Source organism: Beta vulgaris, chromosome 1 (genome assembly GCF_026745355.1).
Source record: "Beta vulgaris subsp. vulgaris cultivar EL10 chromosome 1, EL10.2, whole genome shotgun sequence".
Taxonomy (NCBI): Eukaryota; Viridiplantae; Streptophyta; class Magnoliopsida; order Caryophyllales; family Amaranthaceae; genus Beta; species Beta vulgaris.
The window spans coordinates 52,276,940-52,291,761 of record NC_079202.1 but is presented as its reverse complement, the minus strand read 5'-3'; the positions used below and the strand labels follow the sequence as shown (position 1 = coordinate 52,291,761).

The following is a 14,822-nucleotide window of genomic DNA, read 5'->3' as shown; positions in this document are numbered from 1 at the left end:
GTTCCAACAGAGTTGCAATTTAGTTTCAACAACTATGCTGCTAGTTCTCTCCATAAAATTCTCAGCTAAAATCACCAAAACTTATGTGAACTTATAGCTATATATCACAAACTAGATTAGTTCCATCTAAAATTATGCTGCTAGTTCTCTCCATATATACCCCCTCCCTCTTTTAGTTATTTTTATTTATTTATTTTTTCATATTGAGAAATAACCATATGTGAAGCTAGTGTTAAAGAGAGTATTTTCTCAAATTTCAGATGGAGGAAACTTGAGTTTTTTTCTGAAAAAGCAAAAATCAGTATCAATAATAAGCTATAACGTATCCACGCATTAGTTGCATGTATTGTCATTTGTCGGCAATAATCAACTCCAAGTTAAAGATATTGGTGTCTCTTTTCATCATCAATGGTTACTTTCTAGGGTTATCGTACATAGGTCTCGGTCTTGTGTCAGACTGTCTGACAAAATATTTTCGGACTAATTATTGACTTTAACATGTATGTTGCTTGACTTTGTAATATCCGTGTGTAAGTTTTAAACTTCATGGATTATGTATACCTTTTTATTAGGGATAATATTTGTCTATGTATTTATTTGTTTATCTAAAGGCCTAATCTAATCGTCAGATCGTGTGATAGAATCATTTATAAGTTACTTCCTCCGTTTCATATTATTTGCGACGATTAGAGATTTTCTACTTACATTTTATGTCGAATTGTTGTAAATAATATAAAATGTAGGTAGTATATAATATAGCAAAAGATCACATAATGTTGTAGTTAGTACATAGTGATAATACTTGTACTGTTAGTCTGTTACGAAGGCTTGATAACATCACATTGACGCTAATGGTTACGGATATGAGGGGGTATCAGGTATATGAAAAGAGGTTGTGATAGGAATTTGGCTGTGAGCGTATAACACTATAAGGTTTAAAATAGTGGCTTTAGACTTTTCACTCCCAAAGATAGCTCACACTAGTTAATATATAATTAATTAGTTTCAAAAACTAATAAATTAATAATACATCATCAGATTGATATTTGAAACATGTGATAAGAAGCAAACAGTCTTGGATTTGAGCATTTATGTATGAAATCTCAATTAGATAAGATTTAATCTCATGTCTTTGGTAAGACATTATCAATTAAAGTAGATGACATGTACTCGTACTTTTTAAATATACTTCTTGTAGTATAAATTCAAGATAAACATATCTCACTTGATAAATTAGCTGGACAAAATACATTATATACTTGTTTGCCTCTCCAATTTGACAAAAATCAATTGTTACAATCAAGTATGGTGGCACCTTAAAGTTGAACTTGTTACAATGCGTTTGATCAAAGAAACTAAGAAACAAAGAAGTGAGTACCTTAATATAAATGTGTAATTGACAATTACTATTATATACTTAGTTGTATCTAATTCGAAACATATTAACAATAGTTTCTTATCTGTTTATATAAAGTGATTCAAGTGAGAGGTCAGAAAAGACATATAAAAAAATGTGGCCTAAACCCTAAATAAACAAAAATTAACATATTTCGTTTGTCAAATATATTACCATATTGTAGCTTTTGTACTAATAGAGTATAAATTTATTCATTGGGCTTGAAGTGTGGATGCAGCGCAGGTCTCCCTCATACCTGGCGCTGAATATTCCAATGAGAAAGGAGGTGGATGAGATTAATTCGAACCCGTGACCTTTTTGTCATAGAGTATAAACCTATTGTTGGTACTCCAACCATCACTTAAACTTTTGGTTGAGTTGGTCATTTGACATGGTATCAATTGCCAGCATGACAAAAAACGTCGTCATGGATCCGAATCTCATCCATCCTTCCTTTCTCAGTTGAATATTTAGCACTAGGTATGAGGGAGGCTAGTGTTGTATCCACACTTCAAGCGCAAAGGGCTCTTGCGTGAGGGGGCGTGATGTATAGAGTACAAATCTATTCACGGAGCCTCAACCACGAGCTTAAACTTTTGGTTGAGTTGGTCCTCTAACATGTACCAACAAGAGTTGACTCAAGTGGTAAGCAGATTGATGTCGCTTCAGGAAGGTCTCGAGTTCGAGCCTCACTGTATGCCCAAACTTTTGTTGGGAGACTTACCAACCAAAGTCAGATGTGCGACTCTGGTCGAACTCGGATGTAGTCGGAGCAGAGCTCCGGTGAACCGGGTTAGGGAGAAAAATGGTAACTTTTGTATATAATGATGAAAAGAAAAATGTGTGATGAAAAGAAAAATGTGGCATGTATGTGGGTACTAGATTGTAGGCGTAAGAATCATAGAAATACTCCACAACGGCACCACCATGGGACATTAACTCAGAAGCATAAAGTTAAGTATAATTATAATTTCTTTTGACAGGATAAAGCTAAGTATAATTAAAAAAGAGCAATAATGAAAAATAAAATGTGGCATGAATTTCAGCAACTATAGGCTAGCGGAAAGATGTATGAGATGCACCGTTGAGGCGTTGACTGCTTTCTTGAAAACGATTGTTTGTCTCATTATTGATTATTATACTCTTTAAGAAAATATTGATGTGGAGTAGTAGGAGAATCAATGGAAAACATTTGCTAGTTCTTTGTAATTTTATTACCTTTATGAGCTAATGTATTATGCAATATGAATTTGTATAGGTTAATATACATTTTGAAATTTCAAAATATAGTAGTGAGACTTTTTATTATATGATGGTTGTAGTTGAAAATCATTGATGCTATAATTTCCTCAAAATCTTGAGAGAAAATTCCCATATGAAAGTACTCTAAATATACAACGCACAAAAAAGACTTGTACTAGACCACAACATTTAACATACTAACCAGTTATTAAGCCCGTGTTATGCTTCGGGTAAGAAAAAAATTCATTCATTAATGTAATATTTTATGATAATAACATTAAATACAACTTAGCTTAGTGGTTAGAACTTTAGTATATGCATTTGAGGTCTTGGGATCAGATCCTATACTATGCAATTTCTTATTTTTTTTATTGTACATGAATTACATGAACTAAAACTCTCTATGGAGAGCGCCACGTGACATAGTTTCTTGTTTTCGCACGCCTTTTAATATATTTGTATAGACTAGATATAAGGCTTGGATGATATCCAAGGTTATGGATAGACAATATTATGATCTTACTAATAATAAAGTGACGAACTGAAATAACGAAAAAATAATATTTGAAGTAATTGTCCTTTGTTCACGTATATATAAATTATCAACAATAAAAAATTATGTATCGATATATAATTATATACAGCGTCCATTAGTCTCCTTCGGTCACAAATAACACATGCATTTGGGTGTATTTTTTCATCTTATTTGCAGTCTTTATAAAAAAATCAAGTAAGTTTAGATAAGCAAGTACGAATAAGTTCTGATAATTATGAATACGGTCTAAGTAGCAATTAGTACAAATAATTAAGTTTAGTTCAGCAGATTTAAACAAAAATAACGGTTGGCACACATCCACTAATACGATAGTTTAATAAATTTAGATAAGGTCTAATAAGTTATAATAAGCAAAAATAAATTGAAAAGAATGAACTATTTCACTAACCAAAATTTTGTTAGTCACTTAAAGAGATTTTTGTTATAGTGTATATATAATGAACTAGCGAAAGACTTATTAATTGTAAATCTAATATAGGACAGTTCCACACTGGTTTATTATTATGAGACATGAAGTAGATTTATATCTAGTTTTACGGAGATACAGCTGGCAATCAGGTCGGGTTGGGTCAGTTTCAGGTTGACCTGATTTGTATTTCAAGTTACTTACCCCTGACCCAAACCCGACCTGATTTATATTTCAGGTTGAAAATCTCAACCCAAACCCGACCTTATATTTTTCGGGTTGACCCGAAACCGACCCAAAATGACCTGAAATAAAAATCTAAATACCCAATGATCAAAAAACTGTCAACTTAATTCAAAAAGCTAATGTACAAGTAATATATTTAAATTTCAACATTCAAAGCCGGAATTTTCAGGTTGAAGTGAGTTGGGCTTGGCCCAATATTATAACTTAAGCGGCTAAAGGCTAACCTAACATAATATAAGTTATTTTTAAATCAGGTCATTTCGGGTTATTTTCAGGTTGAAAAGGTCAACCTGAACCTAACCCATTATATTTTCAGGTCGGGTTGGGTCGACCCATTTTTTTTTTTTCAGGTCGAAAATCTCAACCCAGACCTGAAATTTTCAGGTCAATTTCAGGTCGAGTTATCAGGTTGGATCAGTTTTTGTCAGCCCTATACGGAGACTTACTTTTTTAAAAAATCTTTTTACATTTTTTTTAATAAGGTGTTATGAAGTCTCTTGTAAATAGGGGAAAATTGAGGATTGCAAGTAGAGGCCAGGGAAAATTGAGAATTTCTCCTTGCATGAAGTGAGACTCGATCCCACGATTATTGAGATCGAAAGTAATGTTCATACCACTAGGCTATAACATGATATAGCTCCTTATATATGTTCCAAACAAAATACTTCACAATAACACATTATTTCCTCCATTTTACAATACTCGCTACACTTTCTATTGTGGGAAGTTTTATATTACTTGCTATACTTTTTTTTGGGCAATAAACTCTCTTTATCTCTCTCCTCTCACATGTGTCCGTTTTCTTTTTACTCTTTACTAACTCTCTTTTTCAAAAATTATCTAAAAATTCGTGAATTGATAAGTGTATCGAGTAATATAAAACAAAGGAAGTATATGGAAGAAAGAAATTAGTAAGAAAAACATCATTGGATGTATTTGCTTGTAAAGCAGCGTGTAATAACAGACATTGACGAGGTGAAAAAGATTGCAAATGCAATGCATCAGCGAATCAGTGATCAGACAGACCCGTCCATGCTGCGATCAAAACGCAACGTAAACAGCTAAGAAAGGGCGTGATACTGTTTAATGCGCAGCGCTTTAACTTACTTTACCCTATTTTTTTTTTTTTGCAAGTACTTTACCCTATCCTTAAAGCACGTGCATGGGTAATAAATAACCTCACTGTTTTTTGTAACTAATACTCCCTCCGTCCCATAATATAGTGCTTGTTTCTTTTTTCACGGTCTTCAAAACGTAACTTTGACCTTTAATTTCTTCAATTCCTTATTAATAAAAAATATAAAAAGTTGATATTATGAAACTACACATTGAGACGAATCTAACAAGATCCTACATGAATATGTTTTTTTATATATACAAATGAGAATATTCGGTCAAAGATTTTAAAATTTGACCACCAAAAATGAAATAGGCACTATATTATGGGACGGAGGGAGTACCACGTACCACCTGAATCCTATACATAAATGCTGTCCATCTACGTGGCATAAAGTGAAAGCTATTCAACTTTTTGCAAAAATTTTAGGTTATATTTTGATGTTTGACCATCAATTTTATTTTTAAATTACTTTTCCTCTTTGTTATTCTAAAAATAAAATATTTATAATGTTAAATACAATGTATATGAGTATTTTCAATATAATATGATAATATTATTTATGCGACATAGTGATTTTTAATTTAAGAAAACATATAAGATAAAATTATTTTGTGGAATAGTCGAAGATAATATTAGTTAACACTTAAATTAAAACATGTTTTATTTTAATATTATTCCTTTTTCCTATATGCTTGTTAAGAGTTTAATTTGAGGAAAGATAACTTGTATATGGTATCAAGTCTCGGCCAAATGTTCAAATTCATCTTTCCCAATTTGGGATATCGATGAGGCGAGAGAGCGGATATTACCTTTCCCTTTTCCAACTTCACCTAATATTTTCATTCCCATCCTCATCTCCTTCCCTACCATAGGTCTGAAATCCATCCCCATCTATGCCCCGATGAGAAATTTATGTAAAATCATCTCTACCCCACCACCTGCCTGGATATATATAGCCACCTAATTCCCACCATGCACATCACTATCTAATACCCGCCTTAAGAAAATAAAATAAGATGGTACAAAAGTAGTACATTATACATTTTAGACAAAAACTAAAGACATTCTAATAGGGTTCAATTTACACAACACTCAACATGTAATTATGTAATTCAAAATAAATAAGAACTATTCTTTATTTAATATAAAAACGTGATGGAGATCGATGAAATGGGATGGGATGGGGGCGGGGGATTGAACCGAATACAACCTAAAATCCAACCCCACTTTATCACCTATGTCAAGTTTTCATTGTCAATCTCATTTCCGCTTGATCCCCACCAAACCTAGAGCGAGGATGTGGCCAGGATTCTATTTCATTCATCCCATTAACATTCCTACTCTCATTTTTCTCGAATGATATCAACTAACTATAATTTTTTCTACTCCTTTCGTCTCACCATATTTTACTCTAATTCAGTTTTTTTTCCCTATCTTTAAAAACAAATCTTTGACCATGGTAGTACTAGTACTACCTCAATCTTTTAATTTACCCAAAGTGAAGATCTGATAGCGACAACATTCCCTAGTTGGCGATAGGGCCATACGAATACGATCAATATAATCTGGAAGTGTCTTAGGGAAAAGAGACACGTGGTGAGCATATGATATGCTGATTGTGTTGATTGTGGGACCCTTAAAGGCCGCACATAATTAAGAGAGACCCCCATAAGACACGCCCTGACTCTGTCCAGACCCAAAGACGAGTCCTTTGCTCCAATTTCCCATGATCACACGCCCACCCATCCACCCATCCATCCTCTTTCTTCCCTCACATGCATTACCCTCTTTCTGCAATACAACTTCATCACCCATCTAATTTAGGTGGTATAGGCGTTTCATGGTAAGATGTTAAAATAATATCTCATACAAAAAGATAAAAAAATTTGATATTAAAATCAAGTCAAAGTATTAGTACCAAAATATAATCTCGGTATCAAATTGAAAATTAATACCAAAATAGAGTTGGTACCAAAATACTTAGGGTCTGTTCTCCCCAGCTCATTTTCAGTTAAGTTAAGTTCAGTTCAGTACAGTTCAGTTCAGCTGTTTTATGCCGAAAAGAACAAACCCTTATTCTATTTTGATACTACTTTGACTTAGCTTTGGTATAAAAAAAAAAATTATCTTTTTGTGTTGAAATATCATTTTAACATCTCACTGTGAAACGTCAATATTTTGTTCTAATTTATCACCACCCCAACAAAAAGGAAAATAAAAAGTGCACAAGTTTCCCCTCTAAATCTGGAAATGTATGAAGTAACGCCTATCCTTTCTGTTTTATTGTTTTCAATGAGTTTGGACTATATCTTTTCTAGATAAGGTCATCTTCTTGTAAGAGCTCCACTCATGTGTGTTTTGATCATTTAGGAAACTTATTTATTATTTTTTTGAGGGAATTTAGGAAACATATATCGTTCTATTGAAAAAATGCTTATATAAACCTTTATTAGCTTGTAACGACGCCTATTTTATGTATATGCTCTCAATTGAAGAGAGAAAAAAATCGATCTATTCAGCACGAGAATGCCTAGAGTTAATAGGATTCGATAGACGGTGAAATTAATTCAACAACATTTATATTTTAATAGTCAGTAAGAAGTGAGTAGCTAGTGTATCTATTGGATAGATGTAACTTTATAGGTCGATCAGATTAAATAGAATCTATATTAGAAATTATATGCGATGTTGATCTTATATTTTAATAGGAAGACCTGATAATTGTCGACCATGCACAACAAGTCCTAAAATCACGAGATTAAAATTAAACTAGCACACAAGAGAGTTTAATTTGTTACATAGCTCAAAGTATATGTGTGGTGCAAATCTTGGGAACTTACTAAGTGTTATATGATGTATATTGTTGCTCTAAGTAGCTCATGTAAGACACAAGCTCATTGATTAACAAGACCTATAACGAAGAGTGAAAAGGAAAAAATTTCTTTGGGGATGTGAGGTAGTTGCTATATATTAGGCATCAGATTTATATAGGTTTTACTCTGGTCATTCTCTTGTATCATTCGTGTGAAGAGTTTTTACTAGTTGAAAGGCAGAGGATGGATTGTTGAGATATTGGAAAATATTTTTACTGAGTTGAGTACTTAAAATGGTTCCATACAATAGACCAATTAGGAGGGGAAAAAGGCAATAATTTTTATTTAATTAATTTGCAATTAAAAAGAATAATTTAAATGTGATTAATTATAATCCAAATTAACTAATAACACATAAAATCAAAAGAATTCAAAAGAAGAAAAGGGTTGTCAAAGTAATATAATATGGGTCAACAATCCAACAATCATTCAACAAATATCAAGATAGGGACAATTTTGGAGTATGTGGGAGGGACCCATTCCATAGAGGGTTGAGGGGCACATTGTTTAATTAATTACATAATTATTAGTGTTTGTTTTTATTGGGTAACTAATTATTAGGTCCGGGTTATGTCCCGGGTAAGAAAAAATTTATTTATTAATATAATATTTTATGATAATAACACTAAATATAACTTAGTTTAGTGCTTAAACCTTTAGTATATATACTTGAAGTCTCGGGATCAAACCCCTATATTACGGAATTTCCATGTGGCACAGTTTGTTGTTTATGTACGCCTTTTAATATATTTGTATAGATATAGCACCTCGTCTCTTTTTAATTGTTACATCACTGACATTTTACACTATTCATAAATTGCACTTTGACCCTCGTTTGTGATTTATATGTGAATAAAAACATAATTATGTGGCATCTTGTTAGATTCGTCTTAGCTTGTATTTTATAAGTATGTGTACTTTTTATAATTTTTACAAATACAAAATTAGAGACATACTCTCTCCATTTCCTAGAGATCTTCCCTCTTTTCATTTAAGTGCGTTTCCAAAAGATCTTTTCTCTTTTACTTTATTCCTTATTTGGATTTTTTTTCTCTTTTTACTCTCTCATGTCCCTATCATATGGTCTACCATTACATTATTAATTCAATTTACTCCCTTTCTCTCTCCTACTTAAACCCCTTTTTATTTGTTTATTTATCTTAACCCCTTCCTCTCTCCTACAGTCCTACTTTACCCACCCCACACCCCACACAAATGGATCCTCCTTGGTATCTGTAGGAATAGTAACAAGGAAGATCTTTAGGAAACGGAGGGAGTATATCCTCAAAGTTTTGCATTGACATGTGTGAAAAGTGTAAGTTTAACAATTAAAAAGAAACGGTGGGAGTAATAAATACTTTTTTTTGAACCAAAAAAAAAAAATCACATAATTGACTTTTTCTAACAGTCAAATAGCATGTTCAAAAATTCATTTACATATAAATAATTCAAATTTCAATCATACTCCCTCCGTTTTCTAAAGATCTTCCCACTTACTGTTCCTACAGATACCAAGAAAAATCAAGTTGTGTGGGGCATGGTGTGAGTAAAGTAGGAGAGAGAAAGGTGTTAAGATAAATAAACAAATAAAAGGGGTTAAAGTAGGAGAGAGAAGGAAGTAAAATTGGATTAATAATGTAATGGTGGACCATATGATAGTGACATGAGAGGGTAAATAGGGAAATTTGTTTTGCCAAATAAGGAATAAAGCAAAAGAGGGAAGATCTTTTGGAAACACCCTTAAACGGAAAGAGGGAAGATCTTTAGGAAATGGAGGGAGTATAACAAAATTCAATTAATTCATAGATTCAATTGAGTATATATTGTACTCTTGCATAAATGAATATCAAAATTTCAATATCACATAATAATCATGTCTTATGTTACCCTTTCAAAAGCTCATGATTTTAGGACAAAATTTCAAACTTATGTGATAAAAAAGGTTAATATAAATTTAAAGAATTTGTTCATTTTCTCAATAAAACTTGTATAATGCCCTAACATATCATTTCATAAAAACTATAAAATTGCCATATATACAAATATCATAAATAAATCCCCTCGAAAATATACAATTGTATATATAGAGTTGCAAGCTCCTGTAAAGTTATAGCATACCTCACGTGTGACACATCGCATATTCAAATTATGAATAACAACCCTATACATCCATTATCATTAGCAACCTTGTAAATGCATTAAGTATTCCCATTACAATCTCTATAAAAAAAAAAAGTCTTTCCATTACGATCTTAATATATAATTCTAATAAATAAGTTATTGTATGCAATATCAATAGCATTGTTTTTACTAATCACATATCTAGAAAAAATATCATAAGGTAGCCAAATATGTTTGAGGATCTGTTCAACTTTAAAGAGTTTATAAGGGATAAGAGCTCTGTTGTACATGATCTTTAAAAGAGTACTACAGAAGCCAATACGAAATCCTAACTATATATATATAGTCCAATAATTTTGTAAAATGTGAAAAATATGATGATAATAAAACATCTACGTATGGTTTAATTTCTATAAATACTAATTATTACTCTTCTATTATACTGAGCCACCTATTATCGACTTGTTATTGACCCACATAAACGCTATTGTATTTATAGGTAGAACACAAATAATGAAAATCCTTCAACAGCTCATAATTTCTCCCCATTCTCATACCCCAATGCGCATGCTGCCTTTCTCCCCTTCTCTTACACAAAATCTCAAAACCCATCTTCTAACCACTCTGTCTCCTTAACCTTAAAAAGCAAAAGAAAAAAAAATTAAGACCTAACCCTAACCCACCTCTCATAATTTCCCCCCCTTTTCTTACCCCCACCAAAAAAAAAAAAAAAAAAAAAAACTCTCTTATTAGTTATTATTATTCCCTCTTTTATTTCCAAACCCAATCTTCAACCTCTTTCCTCTTTCTCTCTCCCAAACCCTCACCAACAAAAACAAAAGAGAGAGAAACTCAATATCAACCTAAAACCTCAGTTCTTTCTTTAGCTAGCTAGCAAAACTTACGTGAGTTCACCAAAACTAAACTAAAGATCCTATTAACTCAAAAACCAAAATAATTGTATCTAATTAACAGCGAACAATATGAAGATTCATTCATGATCAATTCCAAAGAATAATACGTGAAGAAGAAATTGATTTCGAGCTTCGAAAAATGGATCAAGTAACAGCTCATGGAAGACCTCTACCACCTCCTTTTCATTCTAATAATCTTCATCTTAACCCTCATCATCAGTTTCACCACTTTCAGCAACAACATCAGCAACAACAACAACAACAACAGCAACAACAACAACAACATCTTCAGCTACAACAACAGCAACATCATAATAGCTCAGAAGCTGAGCAAAGTGGAAGTAGCAGCGATCTAAAATCAAGTCTGAAGAGAGAAAGAGATGAGTCAGGTGCAGCTGACAGCAAAGACGAAGGCGGCGAAAGAGGAAGCGGAGATGGTGGTGATAGAGAGATCCAAAGAAGGCCTAGAGGTCGGCCAGCTGGATCGAAGAACAAACCAAAGCCACCTATCATTATCACAAGGGATAGTGCTAATGCACTTAGATCTCATGTGATGGAAGTAGCAAATGGATGTGATATAATGGAAAGCATAACAAACTTTGCACGGCGTAGACAAAGAGGGGTTTGTATCTTGAATGGTACAGGAACAGTTGCAAATGTTACTCTTCGTCAACCTGGTGCTCCAGGGGCGGTAGTAACCCTACATGGAAGGTTTGAAATACTTTCGCTATCAGGGTCCTTTTTACCGCCTCCTGCGCCCCCTGCAGCCTCTGGCCTCACCATTTATCTAGCGGGAGGCCAAGGCCAGGTCGTAGGAGGCGGGGTTGTAGGACCCCTTTTGGCATCGGGGCCTGTAGTTGTTATGGCCGCGTCCTTTGGGAACGCGGCCTATGAAAGGTTACCTCTTGATGAAGATCAAGAGGGACCTGGGGCCCCGATGCCAGGAGTAACTTCAGGTGGCGGTGCCTTAGGATCACCGCCACCTGGAGGAGTACCCGGACAAGTAATAGATCCGGGTACTAATGGATCAGGAGGAGGATCAGGTTCAGGATCTGGAGGATTACTACAAGGGTTACCTCCAAACTTGTTGAATTCTTTACCACCTGAAGCTTTTTGGGGTACTCCTAATCGAACTCCTTATTGATCAAATCACCTAGTACATTTTACTACTTGGAATCTTGGATGGATTATAAATGAATGTTTTTTCTTTTGTTTGAAGAAATTTGCAAGAGAAAGTTTATCCTTCTCATCATCATCATCTTCTGCTTTCTTAATCAATTCCCTCTCTTTTTTTTTCTACTCTTCATTGGGCCTATATATGCTTGCTTCAACATTATTTTTCCTTTCCTTAATCTTGCATTTCTTTGGAGTTTGGATGTCAATTATTATCATTGTTTTGGTTTTATCTTGTGACAAATTAAAGCATTATTAACAAATTCACAAAGTATCAATAAGTAAATACTCTATATGCATAAAATTTTACAATTTTTCATTTTATGATATTCTCAAACTCATATAAGAATATGATGAAAGAAGTAAACTCCCTCCAATACCTCCAAGCATCCAAGGTAATTCTTATTCTTATAGGTTAGATTTCATGTTCTTCTAGGTAGTATACTTATTTTTTTACCACTTTTATGTTCTTCTAGCTAGTATACTTATTTTTATCAACTTTTTTCATCCTAAAAAGAGGAAGGTCATTTATCCAAATATTCGGTCAAACAACTTAAATTTTACATATTTTCGAATATGTTTATATAGCTATTTAAATTTTTACCTGCTTTTATTTGGCCTTTAATTAATGAAATTTCTTGTTTAAAAAAAAATTACCTGATTTTTGTTGAATTATATTCGTAAGTATCCAACTTTTCTAAAGAATTTGCTTCATCTGAAACCTTAAAACATACTGTATACTGTCTTACAAAAACCAGTAAACATATAGTAGCTATTAATTTAGAAAATGATGAATGAGCAGAGTAAAAGTAGGGAAAGCCTTTGATCACTTTCTTTGTACTTACTTCACATGCAACTCAGCGCCCACCAACTTTTTCTCATTGCACGCATTATCATCATTCAATCCCATAACTTCGCTTTAATTAGAAAAATAATACCACTATATTATTATTATTATTATTATTATTATGTGCCATTGTGTTAAGTATAAGCTTAAGTTAGTTACATGCCCATAATCATAGAAATTAGCATCAATATGGTAGACAAACAGGTATGGACATGCAGCATGACACAATATACAATTATATAATATTAGATAGTGGCAAATTATTTTTATTTTTCTATTTTTACTTTCTATTTTTATTTAGTTGGATGAGTTAGAGTGAAGATTGGAGAAAGTTGGAAGCATAGAAGAAGATAAAAAGAGTGATGAGTGAATATATTGGTGACTGAAGGATTACACGTGCGCTGTTACTCTGAACGTCTGAACAAACAATATTTTTTTTTAGGAGTTTGCTACTATTTTCGATGAGTGGACTAATCCTCTGCGGGAGTTTACATGGGTATCTCAAAGGGTAACATCTCTTCCAACTGGAATTTTTTTCATATCCAAAGTTCAAACCCAAGACCTTGGTTAAGAACGAGAGACTCTTGACTACTCACGTCAATCCCAAGTGATGAACAAACAATATATAAGGAGAGAAGAGATAATTAGAAAACAGAAAGATATAATTATAATAATAGTTCCTTTTCAAGGCTAGTATAAAACACCCAACAGCCTGAACAAAGTTAACAGCTAAGCACTTAATAACTAAATCTTTATGCAGAATTTGTGTCCCTTTTACCATCTTTACTACTGACCTAGTTGTTTGCTATTGAGAGGCTCTCAGGATGAAAGCTTATTATTACTACTGTTTTTGTCTCAAAATTAAATATACTCACTTTGATTGTCACTAGAGACATTATATTACTGTAACTTTGTTTGGCACATCAGATTTTCAAGTTACGTACAACATTTTCAAGTTATAATCTCTCTTAGTGAAATCACTCGTGATTTTTTTGATATGTTCCTCCACTCGTGGTTCTTAGATTCATTTTTCAGCCAAAAGTTTCTGTAAAATTGCTTTGGGGTCAACCAAGATAAAGCAAAGCTACTAGTTTTGTAGATCATGCCAAAGCTATCAATTACTTTTTCCTTTAATGGTTGAGCTACTAGCTCCAAGTTTTTGGAAATTGCAAGCTAGTCCTATAATAGAACCATTGTGGGTACTTAGCCTTTTTGTAGTGTAGTAAGATGGTTTGAAATAGTGTTTGGGACAATATATTTCTATATAAGTGTTAAATACAATTTTTTGATTTTTGATATATTTTCGTCCTTTTGATATAATTATTTGCTCACTACCAAAATGTTTACTATTTGTTTCTTTTTGCTTGTAGCTTGTATATATATACATAACCCTTAAAGCTATATAAATTATCCTAGCATATTTTCAATATTTTGTTACTTTAATAATGCTTGTTTTTACTTAATACAATTGATAATCATATATACATAATTTCACGTAATGATATATATTTACTATATACAACTATTCGCCAAATACTAAACACTCCTCAATTTTAATTTTACCGGGAAAAAGTTATAAAAACACTCCCCAATTTGCTTGATTTTATCAATTAAGCATAAATAATATAGGGTGAAATCAAGGGAGTAACATGCTATATTAATTAACTTGATGGGAAAAAAATTTCTTTGACCGTGATATTGTTAATTTGGATTATTAGTTTTAAAGTAAATAAGATTGTGAAAATAAAATAAATATAAGCAATAAATGTAATGACAAAATAGAGTAACTAGAAACCAGGGTGTTTCAAATGTCTCAAAGTTATGAATAAATTAAAATTTTGTCCCTTATCAAGAATATTTGGAAGAAAGGGAAAAAAAAAAGGAGGGTTTTCGAAGAGAGTGACAAATTTGGGTTATAAGTAGTTAAA

At 32.6% G+C, this 14,822-nt stretch overlaps 1 protein-coding gene across 1 annotated transcript; it reads left to right on the top strand.

The window, feature by feature from the left end:
• The first annotated feature begins 10,184 nt into the window (after positions 1-10,184).
• Positions 10,185-12,173, top strand: LOC104905425 (AT-hook motif nuclear-localized protein 22). Its single transcript, XM_010693971.4, has one exon. The coding sequence runs from the start codon at positions 11,014-11,016 to the stop codon at positions 12,016-12,018; it is 1,005 nt and encodes a 334-aa protein (XP_010692273.1). The 5' UTR covers positions 10,185-11,013; the 3' UTR covers positions 12,019-12,173.
• The last annotated feature ends 2,649 nt before the right edge of the window (positions 12,174-14,822 follow it).